Source organism: Podarcis gaigeae (genome assembly GCF_964106915.1).
Source record: "Podarcis gaigeae genome assembly, chromosome: 5".
Lineage (NCBI taxonomy): Eukaryota > Metazoa > Chordata > Lepidosauria > Squamata > Lacertidae > Podarcis > Podarcis gaigeae.
The window spans coordinates 76,629,760-76,650,338 of NC_139681.1; the positions used below are offsets into that span (position 1 = coordinate 76,629,760).

The following is a 20,579-nucleotide window of genomic DNA, read 5'->3' on the forward strand; positions in this document are numbered from 1 at the left end:
ATCTAAAACAAAACTAAATTTCTGGTTTAAGAAAACAATGGCTGTCATAAAGGTGTGGTCAAAGTGCTTACACAAATGCTGTCGGACACCTAGCCAACGAAGGACCTAACAGCCATCCTTTCATGAAAGTGAATATATTTCTCTCAATATACTCTTCGCCCATATCAACAGAGTAGTGGTGCAAACAAGGCTTTATAAAGCATGTATATAGACATGAACCAGACTTGTTTCTATTCTGTGGGCTGTTAGCCTGGGTTAATTTTAGTGCACCATTAAAATGCCTTATATAATTAAAAATGAGTGTTTAACACAGCACAACTACATGAATGGCTCAGAAGGGTGGTCATACGTAAAGCTGACTTTAGAAGTCATATCTTTTAAAAATCAAATCTTGCACGCTGCAGCACTCTGAACTACATTCATCCAGCTATAACATGTCCCTGTACATTATTGCAAAGTGCATAGTGTTTCCGGAAAGCCACTGTATTGTTGCCAAATACAGAAAAGTGCAAGTTATTATATAGTACTTCTTACTAGCAGGCTGTTTGCTCATTCTGAAAGTGTTCAGGTTCAGAAATACCATACATTCCTGAGGTAGGAAGCAGCTCTCTCTCAATAGTGAGAAACCATCAAGCACCATATTAAGGACTCCAGTTCTAATTTTGCTTTTTCTCCTAGTAGCATGATTCAAGAGGCATGTTGTTTTAAGGCAGGGAAGGAATCTGTTGAACTCCAGGACAAAACTATAACTACTATAAATACATGCTCAGGCATTTAAGTGAAACAGGAACAGTACTCCCCTGTAACAGCCTTACCAGTTCAAATGTATTAAGTTTAGAAATACTTTTTGTTAGGAAAAAATGTCCTTGCCTGGGGTGATATGAGTGACTCCTCAACAAAAACAAACTTGGAACTGGTTTCCCCTGCATTATGGTCCATGTGCATTTAGCAATTTCCTCATAGCTGTAGTGTGGTAAAGGGACCTCTGACCATTAGGTCCAGTCGTGGCTGACTCTGGGGTTGCGGCGCTCATCTCGCTTTATTGGTGAGGGAGCCGGCGTACAGCTTCCGGGTCATGTGGCCAGCATGACTAAGCCGCTTCTGGCAAACCAGAGCAGCGCACGGAAACGCTGTTTAGCTTCCCGCAGGAGCAGTACCTATATATGTACTTCCACTTTGACGTGCTTTCGAACTGCTAGGTAGTGTGGTAGGGCTATTCTAATGATGCCCGCAGCTGAAAGAGCAGAGATTGTTGTAGGTGGCTGCAGAAAAGGCAGTGTGTGTTGAAGCAAGCAGACTGCAGGGTAACTCTGCCAAGCAGAGGGATGCAAACACTTTTGGTAAAAGAAGCAATGATTCAGTAAATAGAAACTAAAAATAGCCTTTGAATCTACCTTCTGTATTTAAGTATTTTGAGAGTGATGAATGTCCAAAGACGGCAAGCAAAACTTTCACATAACTGTAAACAACCACTCCTATCCTTTATAGATTAAGACGGCGGGAAGGTGACTAATTCAATTTTTTAAACACAAATAGCAAAATCACAATGGATGGTGGTAGTTTTAAACTAGAAAGCACTTCCGAGCTCCTACTTCTACGTTAAATCCTTTCAGAATCGGCCTATTTCTGCCACACCTGCAATCACCGATGGCAAAAATAAAGCAGGAGAACTATGGCATTAGTAAATCATGCAGCTAAACAAGTTAGAAATCATGCAGCTAAACAACTGTTTGTCCCTGTTGCTTAAATGGTCTATCAAGTGCAGATTTACCGCTCCTTGTCACCTTTATATTGGATACTTGTTTCTGCCAGATCTCTCTTGTATATCTATACTAAGCTCTATTGACAGGCCATGTTTCTTCTCTCAAGCGTCTATTTTCTGCTCTACATTCATTTAAGTATTTGGTATTTATCTTAGGCCAACAACACTACATCATTCTGCTTCATATTTAACTACCACTCGTACAGCCTAACTACTGTTGTGACACACTAGTGTTCAGCCTTCAGTTTTCTCATTCCTAGCTTTTAGCAATGCTTCCATTTTTTAATGAAAGCTTAGACCAGGCATAGGGAACCTCTGCCCTCCAGATGTTTTGGGACTACAACTCCCATGATTCCTAGCTAACAGGACCAGTGGTCAGGGATGATGGGAATTGTAGTCCCCAAGCATCTGGAGGGCTAAGGTTGCCTATGCCTGGCTTAGACAGAGCAAACTGAATGAGACGTACAGATTTGTAACATCCAGTCGCCCCAGACAAGGGTTGTATTTCACCATTGCCTCTGCGGTAGGAGGCTAGACAAGTTGTGAAAGTGAAGAATTCACAAGTTCTGGTCTATTGGGCCAAAACGTTTCCCCAACTTACCTGAGGCCACTTTAAATTCAGGAGTAGGGGAGATGAGCCATGTCACTATAACAACACTAAATTATTTTCCTCTTTTATAAATGTTTTGGCTACTTGCTGGATGCATGCACGTCCCACTAGCCTAGTTGGATTTCACCATTTCTGTGGTGTCCATAGAAGACTGCCACAATAAACAACTGCCATCATAATTTAATAGTATCTCAGCAAGGGCAGGGGAGCTATAGAGATGCTGATCTCAAGCTCCCATCTTCTCCACCCAGCACGGCCGATGGTCAGGGATGACAGGGGCTGTGGTCCAGTGATGATAACCCACCTGATGTACTACCAAGGGAAAATTGTGTTCCTGTCTTGTTAAGACGCTACAGGGAAAACAGGGAAAGGTTACTCACTCTTAGATCATGTTACCCTTTGTGCACTGAAAGCACTCGTCCATCAAATTACATCCTACATGCTAATCCTTATGAAGCTAAACAAACAAACAAAGCTTTAAGAAAAAATGAAAGGATGGAAAAATCTCAAATGGCACAATGAGAGGAAGTGAGTGGCTTGCTGGTTACAGAATGCTGCACAGGAGTACGCCACACCTCAATGTGTTTTCTTCCGTGTTCCACTAGTTTTATCTACTTGCTAAGAGTGACCAGCATAGAATGGGGACAGCAGGGGAATGTTTATCAGCACTAGAGATTTTGATTTCTGATTAGCAGATAAGCTAGGGATGGGCGAGAAGTCCATGGATATAAAGTTTATTAGATTCTTGTGCATTTTTACAAGATCTGTCAGGAGCTTATGCCTCAGTTGCTGTTTACAGGTCATACTGTGTAGATAAACAAAAAGCATTATAAAATGTTAATGATTACAGGCATGAGTCTGCATAAGCCACAATTTTATTTACCTAGAAATAAAACTTCCGAATTACTGAGGTTTTACTATTTCAAGCGATGCTATTTCTTGAATGATTTTGCAGCAAGAGAATGGAGGCAGCGTATCAACTCAGACAAAAGTTTACTTGTTTTCAGTAAACATGATTTCCTAAATCCGGATTCTAGCTGTACAAGATAGTAGAAAACTCAGTATATAGTGGACAACAATCTATAGACCGTTTTAAGTCATATCACTGTAAAATTAAGAATGTGCAATTAACTAAAATTGTGAAGCTATAACTTAAAATGAAATATTTTACTTTTAGGAGTTAAGATTGTTTGGATATAGTCTAGCAAAAAAAGAAGGAACTTAATTCTGGTCATACACATCCTCATTTTACAATCCTTTTCTACTGATGTAGACAGTTACAGGAGCACATGAACTTATCTAACTGGCATTCACCGCAGAGGCAAAAGCATGTTGGTGTTTGTCATTGTCAATCTGCCCAACACACAAATAAAATATGACACTGCTAGGTGACTCATTTAACTCTAAAGAATAGTATTCTTTGTTATTAATAATACATGCCCTTTGTACACTAAACACAATTCAAGAAAATTTGATAAAAGGGCACCAGTACACTTAAAGAACATGGCGATAAAGAACTGCTTTAACTGTGTTTTGAAGCCCAGGTGTTCAGGATAGTTACCATCTTAAATCCTATGCCTGCAGTCCCAGGCAATATAGGATACAGTTCTCCCCCTGTACTTCAGCAAAGGAGATCTGATGTTGGTCCCCCACAACCACTGCTGCAGAAACTTCTGTGGCTTTGGCCCTACCAATGTCAGTTCTGATGCCAAGTGGGGAAGATTTTGGGAGATTTGGGACATGCAGGAGAGGCTTGGATTCAAAGAATCCTGCTCCTACCCAGTCCCCCAAAACTAGAAAAAAAAATACTCCACCTGAGGAGCTCACAAAAATCTTTTTTTTATTTCCCAGGGAAATGGTGGCCAGGAGGGAAGTGTGGATAGAAAGAAAAATGAGAGTAATTAAAGTTCTCATCTGTCCTAAAATTGAGAGCCACCGTGCCTTAGGAATGCAGCCTAAAATATAATAAAATAATAATAATAATAATAATAATAATAATAATAATAATAATAATAATAATAATAATGGTAGCTGCATCAGCCTGCTTGTTACATGGCACAACTTATGCCAATGATGATTTAACAGAGTAATTCTAAAGCTATGTACACACTGATTGAACAAGTAACATCAGGTCGGCTGTCTTTAAATTAGATGGGCCTAACATCTCAAGTTATAAATCCATCAAAGTCTTGATTTCGTTAATTTTTGTTTCACTAGAAGACTTCTTGTTTCCAAAGGCTCCAGTCGCAAGTTCTTTCTTCTCCTCCTGGATTTTCAGCATGTTTTCCTCCACTGAGTTCTTCACAATGAACTAAGTGCGTGTTTTTTTAAAAGAAAATGTCAAACAAAAGAAAAAAGGAAATTCACTGCTATCATATTACTTTTCCAAAGGTACTTTAAATATATTACTGAAAACATGCTATCCTAAAGTGTGATTCATTTACTATGATGTGAAGAAGTAAAAATAGCAAGGAGACAAATACTAGAGCGTGGGGGATGGGGGAGCCTGCGGCCCTCCAGATGTGAACTCTCAAATCCCATCCCTAACCCTTAGCCACGCTAAGGAGACTTGGCCAACAAGAGCTGCAAGTCCATAGGTTCCCCATTCTAGTATAAAGGTTCTCAAACTGTGGTTCACCAACCACAGTCAAATAGTATTTGTACTTGGCCCCATAGTGATTTAAAAACTGATAGACTCAGTCTCACAGAACCATACTCACAAAACACATGCACATCCATTATCTAAATATCATTAGCTAGGATAGCTCAATTGCTAGAGCATGAGACTCTTAATCTCAGGTTTGTGAGTACGAGCCCCACGATGGGCAAGATTCCTGCACTGGAGGGGGTTGGACTAGATGATCCTCAGGGTCCCTTCCAACTCTATGGTTCTATGTGCTTTGATTTGTAGAACAAAAACCATGTCCTCCATGAACTTTGGCAAACTAAGAGTTATGGGAAAATATTTATGGAAAGTACAGTCCTAGAACTTACAGCAACAAGAAGTAGTGCCTTCATTTCTATCTGCAACTGCTCATATAGCAAGGCGCCTTATGTGTGGGGAAGCTGTCTTACATTACTATGCCGACTTAGACTGAAAACTATCTGCGGACCCCACTCAAACAGCAGAGGCAATTTTACAAAACTGAAATCATGTCAGTGAGGGAAGCAAGATTCAGTCTGTTTCCCATCTTTCTGCCAAATAGTTAACTGGCAGAAGTTCATCTTTTTAACGCTCTTCACATACACTCTTAGCTACTCTATGCGCCCTTTGTTGTTTCAAAGGCCACATGTTTGCAATACAGAAAATACGATTTAATTCCTTGCTAGTCCCTCTTTTATTATACTGCATCCCTAAGCACAACTGCGGACTCTGGGTTCAGCGGTATGTATAAGTGTGCTCGAATTAAAAGCAACTTCTTATAACCACAGGTGTTTAAGATAATCACCAGCTCACCTTGGTGATGACAACATCCTGCTTCTGCCCAAGTCTGTGACATCTGTCAAAGCACTGGTCCTCTGCAGCAGGATTCCAAGCCTATCAGAGATATTCAGTAGTCATGCTAAGCCTTGCCAAAAGTAACGTGCTTTCACATTTCAAATTTCTAAGCTATGATCACTATAGCACTGTGGGACTTTATTTAGTGTTTTACTAGCATGGCGTTGGAAGACTTGAGAATAACATACAGTGGTGCCCCGCAAGACGAACGCCTCGCAAAACGGAAAACCCGCTAGACGAAAGGGTTTTCCGTTTTGGAGGCGCTTCGCAAAACGAATTTCCCTATGGGCTTGCTTCGCAAGACGAAAATGTCTTGCGAGTTCCTGCGGGTTTTTCCCCCTCCCCCCCCCTTTTTCTAAGCAGCTAATCCGCTTATCAGATGATCCGCTAAGCTGATAAGCCGCTAAAAGCCACTAAACCGCTAATAGCGCTAATCCGCTAAGCTGTCAATGGGCTTGCTTCGCAAGACGAAAAAATCGCTATACGAAGAGCCTCACGGAACGGATTAATTTCGTCTTGCGAGGCACCACTGTATTCCAACATATTCCATTTTCTATTAGTTATATACATGACACATCAGTCCACCAGCCCATTTCTTGGTGACAAACTGCCTATCCCATCAAGCTGCCTGGAATAAAGAGTATTCTTGAAGAAAAACGGATTTCAGATTATAGTTAAGCTAGAATACAAAGGCTCTCCAGGGGAGCACATTCACTTCCATAAGATATAAAGCCTTTAAAGATGACTGGGGGAGGAATGAACTGATACAATTTCACTTTTTCCTTACAAGGATGATAGCAGGCACACAAACTCCTGATCTTGAAGGAGTATGGATGGAACGATCATGTCCCCCTGCTCAGCCTCCACCTTAGCAAGGAGCACCTCAACATACATATCACAAATGCCAGACAGATAGCATTTCCGACAGCAGTAACCAGCAGAAATCCCTGAGAGGAGAGGCTGTGCAAACCTGCTGTCATCATGTTACAAGAGGCCCAATTTGGGCCTTTTTGCTGAACCAACTTTGGAGCTGGGACAGCAAAGGGACTTTTTTACTCCCTGCTCCACAACTTCTACTCCTGAAAATGCACGCGCATCAAACCACACCTCTGCCAGCCAGAGGTTAGGATCGCTCCCTTAGCTTTTCAAGTTAACTTATGCACATTTGCAATCAGCAGCTTTATTAAAGGTTTTCTACCACAGCTAACCTGATGGGGGGAAACCTGTTTTTTGCTGCAGTTAACAGCACCATTATCACTTTCTTTTGCCATTAAGGTAAAGGGACCCCTAACCATTAGGTCCAGTTGCGGACAACTCTGGGGTTGCGGAGCTCATCTCGCTTTATTGGCCGAGGGAGCCGGCATACAGCTTCCGGGTCATGTGGCCAGCATGACTAAGCCGCTTCTGGAGAACCAGAGCAGCGCACGGAAACGCCGTTTACCTTCCCACCGGAGTGGCACCTATTTATCTACTTGCACTTTGAGGTGCTTTCAAACTGCTAGGTTGACAGGAACAGGGACCAAGCAACGGGAGCTCACCCCGTCGCAGGGATTTGAACTGCCAACCTTCTGATCGGCAAGTCCTAGGCTCTGTGGTTTAACCCACAGCGCCACCCGCGTTCCTTCTTTTGCCATTATCTAGCTGCTAAAAATGAATTTCTCATTCCTTCTTTTATTTCTAGGATGTGTTGCAGAGCCAGTAAATATCACACTGATTGACTTGTTTATACTTACTGGATCCATTAAAAATACTTGTGAAGCTGCTGTGAGATTCAAACCGACACCACCAGCTTTTAGAGATAACAGCATTATAGTTGGGGACCCTTCTGCATTACTTTGGAACTGCTGAATTGCCTGTACTCTTTGTTTCCGTGTCATAGACCCATCCAAACGAGCAAAAGCAAACCCAGATTCCCTGAATCAGAAGAAGTACAACAGTTAGTCACTTTGAGAGTTCTGACCTCATATGGTGGCATGCTGAATTTTTCAACTTCCAAATTCCCAAAATGAAGGGTGCTAAAAAGCTATAACATGACTTCGGTTATCAAAAGATATTTTGGTTAGTATTTTGCTGCTAAGTAAAATGTGTGTAAAACTGCATAGAAACTTGCAGTTACTTGCAGTTATATTATTAATTACAATTATTATCTGACACTTTCAGAAGGTAAAATTAAAATTCTTTGGTTTTCCAAAAGCAGTTTATGTGCTTCTTCATCAAATGCAGACTTACCAAGCTAAATGTTGTCCAACCATAAAAATAATACCAGATTTGATTTCTTCACACCCAAAAACATCATTTTAAGATGCCTCACTGAAGAAATTTACAAAAACTAAGTTTCACCTCCCTAAAATGACAACCCCTACTTTGATATGGTTTTGATTTTTTCATGAGAAGTTGTTTTTTGGGGGGGGAGGAGGGGCATGCAGCACAGCAGATAAGATAGTAAGTATTTACATTTTTCAGTCTTATGCTGAAGAAACTTAACAAGCACATATTTCTACTTACTTTAGTGGAATCTCTATTAGAGTCAGGAACTTTGTGAACTGAGAAACTATTAAACTCTTAACAGCAGGATTTTGCTTCCTTAGTTTTATCAAGGCATGCATCAGTGCATTGACCTGAAACACAAAGTAGTTATTTTCAGTTTTACAAACAACGAGTCTCTTCATTTTCCTGAGGTTAGTTTTATTGTTTCAAAGGAAAGCATGCATGTTCTCAGAGTCCTGTGTGCTAGACTGACCAATTGTTTCTCCCATTTCTTACCACGACATACCAAAAATAATTGGCCTCACAGAGATGAAATAAAATCGGTGAATCTGGAACTAATATCACAGGGTACAAAAATTGGAAAGAAAACTTAATTTCCTATATAAAATGTCATTACTTAGGAGACCTAGAATCTCCATTTTGGAAAGCAACAGGAACTGTTAACACATACATGAAAGTAATGTGTGACTTTTAGGAAGTAGCAACCTAAGTCACATTGATAAATGGAATTAAATGTAGGAAGATATCAGGAATTCACAAATGTGCAAGCCTTGTACAGTGGTGCCCCGCAAGACAAATGCCTCGCTAAACGAAAAACCCGCAAGACGAAAGGGTTTTCCGATTTTTAGCGGCTTCGCAAGACAAATTTCCCTATGACGAAAGCCCATAGGGAAATCTCCCTATGACGAAAGCCCATAGGGAAATCTCCGGGGACAGCGGGGAAGCGCAGCGCGCCTTCTCCTCTGTTCCCGGACCTGTCCTAAGGCTTGCGGTGGGAGGTCCGGGAACAGAGGACAAGGCGCGAAGGGCTTCTCTGTTCCCGGGGCTTGCGGTGGGAGGAGGGTTTTTCCTCCCCACCGCCAACCTTCAGAACAGCATTCTGAATGTTGGCAGTGGGGAGGAAAGCCCTCCTCCCACCGCAAGCCTTCAGGACACGTCCGGGAACAGAGGGGAAGGTGCACAGCGCTTCTCCTCTGTTCCCGGACCTGTCTTGAAGACTTGCAGTGGGAGGAAGGTTTTCCTCCCCACCGCCAACATTCAGAAGGCTGGCGGTGGGAAGAAAAGCCCTTCTCCCCAGCCAGCCTTCAGAAGAGTTCCCGCCTAGGCTGCGGATAGCAGCCTGCTGCCCCGCGCGAGGGGGAGACATTCGCCGCTTGGAGAGCCCTCTGGACCTCTTCTGAAGGTGGGCGGGGGGCAAAAGTCTTTGCCTCCCCCCTGTCTGCCTTCCCGGGAGAGCGGAGAAACGCAGCGCTGCATTTCTCCGCTCTCCCGGGAAGGCAGGCAGGGGGGAGCAAAGACTTTTGCCCCCCGCCGGCCCTCAGAAGAGGTCCTTAATGAGGGCACAGAGGAAAAAGACATCAAAAATCAGTAAGGAAGAAGGAAGAAGTAGGACCAAGAAGACTGAACATAAAAAGTGGCTAACTCATGCCCTTTCCTGTTACTAAGCACAATCCATGTATCAAAATTTAGCCAGTGTGGTAATTATCTAGAGTGTAATGTTTTGGTGCATTTTAATGCAAAACGAATTAAGAACATATTTTGCATACCACAGAATACAGAGAATGAAGTGTTCTAATCTGACATTTACCTTTGAACTAGATACCCATTCTTGGCCAGGCTTTTTTCCACTATCCAGTTCCTCTGGAGGACATTCTACTAAATTTTCTAATCCAACCTCTTTCCTGCAAAGAGGACATTTGGCTTTTGTCTGAAAAAGACAACACAAGTTTATAGTTCTGAGAAATACACTGTTGTGATCTGCATGTTTAAAGGCTAGCTTTTGTATTATGCTTCCGTTAGTAATTCAGTGGTTTTTTGAAGAGGGTAATATACAATATACAAAGTGAATACTACAAAGAATTAATCAGGTCTCTTTGGAGGTAACATTCTACCATGAACAAGTCAAACCATACTGTGTACAGAACAATTGACATCGGAGTCCCCTTCCCTTTTTTCCTAGATACAGTTTGGCTTACGGGCACCATTAATTGTATTGCTGTGGGCTAGAGCTCTATTTAGATGAAGGTTGGTTTGACAGGGGCTTTACAGAGCAGACAGGTCATTCAGATCAGGCTGTCTATGTGTGGGCTTAGCACGTTAGTTTCCACACATTGTTTTTCTTCAATCATGAATATTCTTTGCTTGTCCACTGCTTGCCTCCACCCCACTGGGTGGAACTTGATGGAATGTACCTGGGCTGTGTGTGTTTCTTGTCCCTCTCTGCAATCACTCGTCCCCAACCTCCACTGCCTTTTCCTGCTCAGGGCATTCATAGCTTTTCAAAACAAAATAATTTGCCAGACATGCGTAACAGCAAATATTACCACCCCATAATTACGTCTCACTACAGACAAAATGGAGATGGGAAGCAATGTGCATTTGGGTTTCTTAAAAAATAATAATAACGAGGACTTGCACAGGAGTGATATTTACCAATTTTGATCTGCTGTTTGGCTTGACATGATGTGGGTGGCAATACTCCCCCACGAAAGAATTAAGAATGCCATGTAGGACCTGTTAACCATTAGTAGCATAATTATGCATTTTCCCTCCTCTCACCAAAAAACATGCAACAGCAATGAAATTATGACAAAAAGGTATTGAGCAAAACCTTGAAATTAAACAAGTTAAAGTTGTCCAATGTACCAATTCAGTCTAATGTGGAGCCATCATGAACACATGCAAAAACAAAAACAAAAAACCCTGTGCAGGTCAATACAATCATAAGGTCAGAATCAAGAAGAATACATGCAGTAGAATGTAGAAAAGTCAGTACATTAGTTTTGATGGCAATAAATTAAAATAAAATATAAGGAGTATTAACCTGTTTTATCAAAACAGTAGCCCTACTGGCCACTGATATAAACTGCTTTCACTGCAGTTTCGTAAAGGTAATAACTAACCTTCTCTCTCTGGATGACTTCACAGATACATGGTTTACAGAACACATGGGCACAGTGTGTTATCACAGGAAAGTTCAGAGACTCTAAGCAAATGGCACATTCTTCATCTGATCCAGAGCTGAGCACGAACTTCATTTTTTCTATTAATTTCTTACGCAATTCTTCAGGGGTACTATTAGCTGTCCAGACGCATACACAAAAAATTAAAAAGAGCAATGTTACAGGGTTAAAGTATCACAGTGCAAGATAACCACAAAGGTGCATCTATTTCAGCAGGATCTACAACAAAATGTTGCCATGTATTTCATCTTCTAGTAGGATTTCTTCTTATTGAAGGTTCTAGATAGCCATTCCCCTAACTAGCAGGTTATTTCATCTCACTCTCCCAGCCTCCTGATTTTCCCTTTTTATTTTCCAGTTGATTCTCAACATTCTGTAGGTGGTGACCATAGTTAGTCCTCACTGGGCTGGGATGGTGGCATTTAGGTTTTTTCATGGAAGATGCCCCTAAAGGATTGGAATGTTTTAGAACTTTTATTATCCCCCCCAAGGGGGCCTTTTTCAGCATAAAAAATGTGCTGAAAAAGTCGGCTTATACTTGAGTATATACGGTACACAGATCTGAACACTAAACAACTGGCAGGTGCGCATCGATAGAAGGGTGACACACAACTTTTTACTGTGGAGCTCTTTGTCTCTTGCCTTTGTCACGTGCAGAGAGATACTACCCAACCCATTTGGGTCATCAGCAACCGCCGTAAACCAAGAAGTGTAAGCACCTGAGATTAAAGGTCTCCTATGTTTTTAAAAGAACATGGGAATACTTACCTTCTGTATCACTGGATGAGGACACACTTGTACAGAGCCATGGATGACAACACAACTGTCTCAGCCTGAGCAACACACCAAGAACATCTGCATAGTGGGTCAAGACACTTCTATCATTGAAATACCTGCAGGATAATTTTGACATTAAATAAAGCAAGTGTTACAGTTTAAATACTTGAGCTGTGATCCACAAATCCTCCGAATTCTGGCCCAATTCTCTCTTGTGCCATAATAATTAGAGAATTTTGCAGGATTTGTTAGGTCATATTTACCATACCATTACAGTTGGAAACAGTGACTTAACCAAGGATTACAATCCAGGCTATCAAATGAGGCACCTCAGTGTAAGGGATGTGTAAATGTATGTGTATCCATTTTGCTTCCCATGTCATTTAACCCTCCATAATGGACTGGAAAACAATGGCATTAGCAGGAGCCACTTAGTTAAAATCTCATGCCCTGTTTTGAGAACAGCATTCCGCCTGACAATGCAGTTTTATTTGTATACAACAGACCAAGCAGTCACTGAACAGTTGCAGCAGATGTTCCCGTTTTCTCAACCATCCTTTTAATAATCCATGTTGCGATTGAAGAGTACTAATCTGATTAAAATATCATGGTAGTTTGTTAGTACTATTCCAATTGCAACAAAAACAGCTAATGTGCTGGCCACTGAAGGAAGAATAATTAAATTTCTACATAATCCAAAAATTTGGGAGTCTTAATATTGTGTGTGTGTGTGTGTGTGCGCGCGCGCGCACGCACAGACACACACACACACATATTAAAGAGTGGGGATCATTTGTGTAATATTGAAAAAATCATGGCATGCAATTAAATGCATTAGTAAAGGTAAAGGGACCCCTGACCATTAGGTCCAGTCGTGATAGACTTTGGGGTTGCGGCGCTCATCTCGCTTTACTAGCCGAGGGAGCCGGCATACAGCTTCAAGTTTCCTTAAATCAAGCAGTTACAAGTATTCTCAAGATAATAACTTTAAAAAGGAGTAATGTGAAAAATGCAGCTAAAAATTTCAAGTAAGACAAGAAACCAAAAAAAGGGGGGAGAAAGGGAAGTCTAATATGTATATGAAAACTGAAAATAAAATTTATAAAAATATATAAATTTGGGAGTCTTAATATTGCATTCCATGGAGTTTTATTACAATGGAATCTACAGGGCTGCAATCCTATACAGTGGTACCTTGGTTTAACAACAGCTTAGTTTATGAACAACTTGGATTAAGAATGATGCAACCCCAGAAGTAGGTGTTTTGGTTTGGGAACTTTGCCTTGGAATAAAAACATGTTTCGCTTCCTGTTGAGTGCATTTCATTTTTAAATTGAGTCCCTCGCTGCTATGGGAAAGCACGCCTTGGTTTAAGAACGCTTTGGTTTAAGAATGGACTTCTGGAACGGATTAAGTTCATAAACCAAGGTACCACTGTATACACTTACCTCGGAGTTAAGTCCTACTGAATCCAACAGGGCTTATTTCTGAGTAGACGTATTTGGTATCGCATTATAAGACATGCAAGATAAAAAAATCAGACTACAACAATTACTGAATGCAACCTAATGGAATTCTGTTCTTCCACTTAACAGCTGGCACTATTTACCTCTTAACAGCAGCAATGCTCTCGTTTTTCACAGAATGATACATTTGGCTCTCTTCATCTGTAAGTGTAATATGCTGAATGAATACTTTGCGTTCCGGGAGCTTCAGAACTGGCTTCCCTTTAACTTTGCTTGTTTTAGTTCTTCGAAGTGTAATGCTGTTAATTAGGGATTGTAAACGCCTAGCAAGACAAAAGAAGCACCCGTGAGGCTTTAAATTCAGATATATTTTATATCTCAGTTGCTCAGTCTTGTATACCCAGTGAAAACTGCAAATTTTCTGTATTTTACTAAAAGAAATTTAAATGAAGTCTGTATTCTTCACACATCATTCAATTTATGTATAACCCACTGATCTTCGTACTGATCTTTACAAAATGCATCGCATATTTCTCTCTATAGGGCGCACTGGACCATAGGGCGCACCTAGGGTTTTTTGGGGGGGAATAAAGGGAGGGAATTATTTACCCCCCCCCCACAGCCCCAAAGAGCAAAGAAGCCAAGACAGCCAGCGGGATGTCTTGGCTTCCTTTTTAGCCACGGAGCTGGGGCGGGGGAAGCCCGAGCTTCCCCCGACCCCAGCCCCCAGAACGGGTCCAGGAGTGGCGCGCAACCTCGCCTTCGCTCCCGGAGCTTGCTGCTATCCGCAAGCCTTCTGCAGGTTGCTATCCGCAAGCCTTGGGAGCCCGGCGGGCACTCCTGCTGCGCTCCGCAGGCTTGCAGATAGCTTCCTGAAGCCTGGAGAGTGAGAGGGGTCAGTGCGCACCAACCCCTCTTGCTTTCCAGGCTTCAGCGAAAGTCTGCATTCGCTCCATAGGACGCACACACATTTCATTTTTGGAAGGGAAAAAGTGTGTCCTATAGAGCAAAAAATACGGAACTTATCAAGGATATGTATTAGAAAACTAGAAACTAGAAACATTTTATACTTAAGCCCTCCTTGATCTCCCATAGTGACAGGACGCTGGATTGTTCTGTGCCACCAGTCTCTATCTGTAAAAGGCTTCAGCTTTAAAAAGGAAAGAAGAGACCACAAATCCTTTAAGGAATTCTGAATAGGTGTGCCTAAAAGGAAGAAGAAAGACAAAAGAAAAACATGCCACACATTATGATTACACCACATAAAATTCACTCAGAAACAATAGTAAAGACTGGGTAAACAAAAAATATCCTTGTACAAGTATAAAAAACTTGCCAAAAAATTATTTTGGCATTTGTATCAATGTATCAGCTTGAATTCTTAGGTAAATATTATTATGTCTTATTCTTTAAAATCACACCAAAATATTGCTAAGTACCACTCTACCATTAGTAGTTAGCGTCTACTGGGCAGGTTTTTTAAAAATCAATTTCACATATTAAAACATTTGTTAATTTCCTATAAAGTTACATTTACATGAACCTGCCTTAAGATGATTGGCTGACTTGCAGGCTGATGGAAACCCACACGCCGTTGCAAGACTGTATCATCGATTATTATTTTGGATCAACACATTCTGGCACTAGATCCTGATGATTTTATTTCATGAATTAAAAATGGTTTTTTAAAAGCAGTGCCTCCTTGTAAATAATGAAGTCCCTCACTACTGCAAAATGCAACAGTTCTGGCATCTACTTTGCTTAGCTTTCGAAACATCTTTAGTCAGGTACAGTCATTACCTAAAAGACATAGAGCCTGATCAAAATAAGAGTTTACACTGGAAATAAATATTCTTGGGCTTAAACTGCATTGATGCATTTGTTTACAAAGCTGCTTTTTCATTTTAATATTAATGTCAACTTCAATACTCCACTATAATCAGCAAGTTAAAAATGGGCTGGATCTCTGGATTATCAGCCCATATAACAGGGCTGGCAGAAGCTGACTTTTGAGCCTATTGTTTCTCCCACCAGTCCTCAATAAATGCTTCCCCGAGAGTTGGATATGATGTGGCAGAAGAAAAGGGTGCGATGGCCGGCTTTTCACAGCCTAGGTTTCCCGGTTCAAACTATTATTCAGTTGTATAATTAAGTGAAAATTTAAACTTTAAGGCCAGGAACAATTGCTGTCCTGGGAGAGATGCTTTCTTTAATCTAAGTTTATGGGTTTGATCCCAGTAGTCCATTAAAACTAAACAGTGCTAAGAATTTGAATCTAGTCCAACCATGGCTTCAAATCGGGTTTTAACAGTAACACCATCAGTTCATGAACTAATTTCTTCACTGTTTGATGAGCAATTGAACTGTTCAGAACAGGAAGCAGCCACTTTGGCCGCATTTTTGCAGCAGGAATTTATGACTGGAAAAGTAAAAGCAGTGCTGGAGACAGGCAGAAAAATACAGTAGAAAAGGTGCTTGCTCTCAGAGATGTATCATCTGAAGGTGAGAAAATGTCTGCATATGCACTACAAATGCAGTTTTTTCCAGCAAAGACATTCATACCGCCCCCTGAGCAACATCAGGCACTCAAAGCAGGAACAGCACTACCACTGGAATAGGACAGTAGTTTTGGCTGCTTCTCTGGTTGGCTCCAATGCCAAGCAGCTAGTATGATCAGAAGGGAAGGAAATACAGATGTTGCATCCCTAGCAGAACTGCTCTTGCATCTCTTACAGGCTGCTAAATTCAACATGCTCAAGAGCAGCTGCAGACAAGGTGCTGCTGCAATGCCACCCTTCCAAAAGTGGGGTCTCTACTGTTTGCCAGGATGGTGCAGGAGCAGATCAGAGTGGCAGAATGGCAGCCCAGAGTGCCACATTGACTCTGCTGATCTGCCCATACAAGCCCTGACCTTGCTACTGCCCTGCCCCATACTGCGAAGTGGAAGCAACAGTGCTGTCAATAGGGTGGTGCAGTACTATCCCACTGCACTGATTGCTCCTGCTTGGGCTGAAATTTGCTAATTGAATGCTCCCTGGAGGGAGGAGTGCATACACACGTGCCCCAAAGCAAGTAGCAAGCTACAGTCTTAACTAAAGCAATTTTACAGACTGCAAAACAAACTAAGAGACATAATGCATCGCAGTACTGTTGAAAAACCTTACTGAAATCAGCATAACTCTTATAGTCAATTAACACATTGCTGCAGTGTTCTCCCTTTGGCATAATTACCTGTCAAAATCCATCTTCTTTGTGCATCTAGGTCCAGTACAGCTTTTGTCTGTTGAGCATTTGGATTTCGTATTGTGTGTCCTTCATCCAACACCACTCTCAGCCATTTTAATTTGTGTAAAGGGCTATTACCTCTGGCCTAGAACAAAATTTAAATAATGGCTGTAGTACTTTAAGGATATAAGTAAACTCTGTAAAATAAACAGTGACTTAAAAAAAATAAAAAGACACCATTTTGCTTTCATTCTCTATTCCAGAAGAATATATGTAACCTTTATGAAGAGGAATAGAGGAAGTCAGCTACATCAAGCGTGCATGAAGGCCTGGAAGCCAAATCACTTTTGCTGCTTCACTGAAAATCCAACCCAATTAATGCAAGAGGCATTATAAGGACAATTTCAACCAATAAAAATACTCAAGTAAGGTGTGTGGCCTAGAAAGAGCCCCACGAGCCAGATAGAGGGACCTGGAGGGCCACACTTGCCCCCAGATCACAGGTGTGTGTATGTACACACACACACACACACACACACACACAGTGTAAGATATGGGAAATTATTTGAACGGCTTAAATACAGCATGATCTACTTACAGTTCACATCTAAAGCAGATACTACACCGATTTGTTAAATTTATTCCCATGACAGTCATCAGAACGTATCAATAGAACTGTTAGTCATATGATTTTTAAAAAAGCAGCAGCTAAGCAACTGGAGTTTTGTCTTTAAGGGACAGAGAAAATGGAAGTGTAATACAGGCCCTATTTCACTCCAGAAAGAGCTTTTGTTTATTTAATAGGATTACAATCACTAAACTTCTAAGCAGTTTACATAACATATAAAGTTGACCAAAAATAAAATCTAAACATAAACAGAATAAGTAGTTTCAAATATAACACACACACACACACACACACACACACACACTACAAAATAAAATTGCATAATAAAATACACATCCAATTTACATGACTGGACATGCTTGCCTAAAGAAAAACATTTTTAGCAGGTGCCAAAAACAGCTCAGTATTTTACAAGTGTTTCCATTGGAGCTGTATGAGAAAAAACAAAGTTTTCTACTCTATTTCCAAGGGTGAGCACCCACATCAAGATGCAATTAATAATATCACCTAAGAAATGGGCAGAGGAAGGCAAGATTGTGTCAGCTTCTTAAACAGACAAAAAAGTCACAGCCACCAGGCACCGCACCACCACACATAGTCCCAGTATTACTATACAGTCTGAGCTGTATCCTCTCCACCGCAATTACCCCCACTCTCCAAACATCAGTTGCAACTTAAAACTGCTGTAAAAGATTTGCTACTTGAGCATGTGCTTTTAAAACTGCTATACTGCTACTTAAGGCATGCACACCCAACGAACAGTGGATCTGTTTTTAAATGCCCACATCTACATTTACAAAGATCAGTCTCCACTTAACTTCCTTAAAAGGTATGCAATTCTCAGAACTAATATCATTTTCAAGCTCTAAGAGCAGGAACCAAATGTTTATCTTTCTGTTGCCCAGCTGGAAAACATAAAAGCCTTGAGAGCTTCCAGGTACAGAATTTCACTTATTTTTACTACTTCTTCTGCAACAGCTGACTTAGAATAACATCCGAGTTATTTCCAAGCTATCCATTACAGTAATTTAAGCACTTAATGCCAGGTAGAACAAGACTCCAAGAGTTGTAGCCAACTAAGTTGTACTCAGAGGAGACCCACTGAAAATCAATGAACTCAAGTTAGTCACGTCCATCAATTTCAGCGAGTCTGCTCTGAATATGACTTAGTTGGATAGAATCCCAAAAAAATTACAGTATAATAAAATATAACAACCTATATGAAAGTGCATCATAGTGCAGCTGGAGTATAATGAACACCTCAAGTATAAAACATTAAACTGTTTAAGATAAAAGCATAGAAACCATTAGTGACTGGAAGCCATTAGAAACTAAAACATCTGGGCGGGAGTAAAAGAGAACATTTGCCATCTCATCCCACTTTCTACCAACTGGAGACACCAGAAAATATTAAAGCCTATTTTCTCTGTGATTAGAACTGCAGATTCACAGAGGAACCCTGCCCCTGTAGTTGTCAAGTGCGCCAGTTTTATCCAGCACCCATCTGGAGAAAGAGGTCAAGGCTGATGATATGAGATGAGCGATGGCAGTTTATGTTTGGAGACGCCCTTCTGCAAGACAAAAACCTCCTTCGTATATATATGCTTGTTCTGAACTAAAGACTCATACAATGGGAAAAGCAGATTACATGTTTTTAAAAAACAAAAGGAATACAATGGAGCATTTGGCAGTGATTTGAAAAAAGCTTAAGACTACTAGGTTGTATTTTAGAACAAAAGTCAAATATTTATTATGTAAAAACTGCTTTTCTTTATCTTGCTGCAACTTTTCACCATACTTACTCCATAGTCACTAGCTAAAATGTTGTAAGTTGTTAATACAACATCCTGTCTTGAAAGTACCGCTGGATCTTTGCTGCGCTCCGAGCCATAGTAAACGTAAATGTTCAAGTGAACGCCCGGATCCACATGTTGTTCAAACTGATCCTGAAATAAAAATTAACCAGATGGTTGCGATTAACTGATGGCTCAACAACTGTAGTCTGTCAAGAGGTTTTTAAGCTATACTACAGTCGGGAACATAGGAATCATAACCCTTGGTGCATCTTTAAAAAGGTAAAGGGACCCCTGACCATTAGGTCCAGTCGTGGCAGACTCTGGGGTTGCGGCGCTCATCTCGCTTTATTGGCTGAGGGAGCCGGCGTACAGCTTCCAGGTCATGTGGCCAGCATGACTAAGGCGCTTCTGGCAAACCAGAGCAGCGCACGGAAACACCGTTTACCTTCCCGCCGGAGCGGTACCCATTTATCTACTTGCACTTTGATGAGCTTTCGAACTGCTAGGTTGGCAGGAGCAAGGACCGAGCAACGGGAGCTCATCCCGTCGCAGGGATTCAAACTGCCAACCTTCTGATCAGCAAGTCCCAGGCTCTGTGGTTTAACCCACAGCGCCACCCGTGTCCCCTTGGGGCATCTAGCTCAGTACTATATTCACTGACTGGCAGTGGCTCTCCATCTTTCAGAAAGGAGGCACTCCCAGCTCTACCCGGAAATGCTAGGGATCGAACCTGGGACCTTCTGCAGGCAAAGCAGATGCTCTACCACTGAGCCACAGCCCTTCCTGATAGAGCACAGTAAGAGTAAGCCTAATTCAGATTTATTGAGACTACAATGGAAGTTGTTCTGCTGAAAAATAATGAGAGCAACTTGCATACTGTAGTTTCAAGGCTGGAGGCACAGTCAACATTAGAAATACCCAACCCATTCGGTTCATCATCAACCGCCTTAAATTATATTACTCTGGCTGCAATTCTATGTTTACCTTAGAATAAGCCCCAATGAATTCAACAGGATATATGAATAAATATGATTGCGCTTTAAATCTTGGTTATGAACATTTAGGCTGTATTAAAATTCTAATCCCCATATATCTTCACTTTAACATTCTTTTTAGAAGTTAAGGTGCCATATTTTTTATCTTAGAAAAGCACAATTATTTAAATTTAAAACCTACAATCCAGTTACTTAGGACAGAAAGTGGACAAATGATCAGTGTTGTCCCAAGTGTCTCTTCACCTTCATTTTTCTTATGCTGAACAGTAACAACACCTTTAAGAGGAAAAACAATAATTAGCAATGTAACTGCACAGGACTTCCATGTAGTCCTTTTTAGATGTATCCAGTCAATTTGCAATTATTTACTA

At 41.1% G+C, this 20,579-nt stretch overlaps 1 protein-coding gene and 1 long non-coding RNA gene across 2 annotated transcripts in view; both read right to left on the reverse strand.

The window, feature by feature from the left end:
• Positions 1 to 20,579, reverse strand: part of LOC310845184 — a 589,082-nt gene that overhangs the window by 538,398 nt on the left and 30,105 nt on the right. The gene's annotated exons all lie outside the window — the stretch shown is intronic.
• HLTF (helicase like transcription factor) overlaps positions 3,048 to 20,579 on the reverse strand; it is a 28,027-nt gene continuing 10,495 nt past the window's right edge. The window contains exons 14-25 of the mRNA XM_083739307.1: positions 20,390 to 20,484; positions 19,220 to 19,363; positions 16,796 to 16,934; positions 14,635 to 14,770; positions 13,708 to 13,887; positions 12,090 to 12,214; positions 11,262 to 11,440; positions 9,947 to 10,066; positions 8,377 to 8,489; positions 7,605 to 7,785; positions 5,830 to 5,910; positions 3,048 to 4,683 (exon numbers count right to left, since the gene is read on the reverse strand). Coding sequence (XP_083595433.1) covers positions 4,543 to 4,683; positions 5,830 to 5,910; positions 7,605 to 7,785; positions 8,377 to 8,489; positions 9,947 to 10,066; positions 11,262 to 11,440; positions 12,090 to 12,214; positions 13,708 to 13,887; positions 14,635 to 14,770; positions 16,796 to 16,934; positions 19,220 to 19,363; positions 20,390 to 20,484 — 1,634 coding nt within the window. The 3' untranslated portion in view covers positions 3,048 to 4,542. The remainder of the gene's footprint in view (positions 4,684 to 5,829; positions 5,911 to 7,604; positions 7,786 to 8,376; positions 8,490 to 9,946; positions 10,067 to 11,261; positions 11,441 to 12,089; positions 12,215 to 13,707; positions 13,888 to 14,634; positions 14,771 to 16,795; positions 16,935 to 19,219; positions 19,364 to 20,389; positions 20,485 to 20,579) is intronic.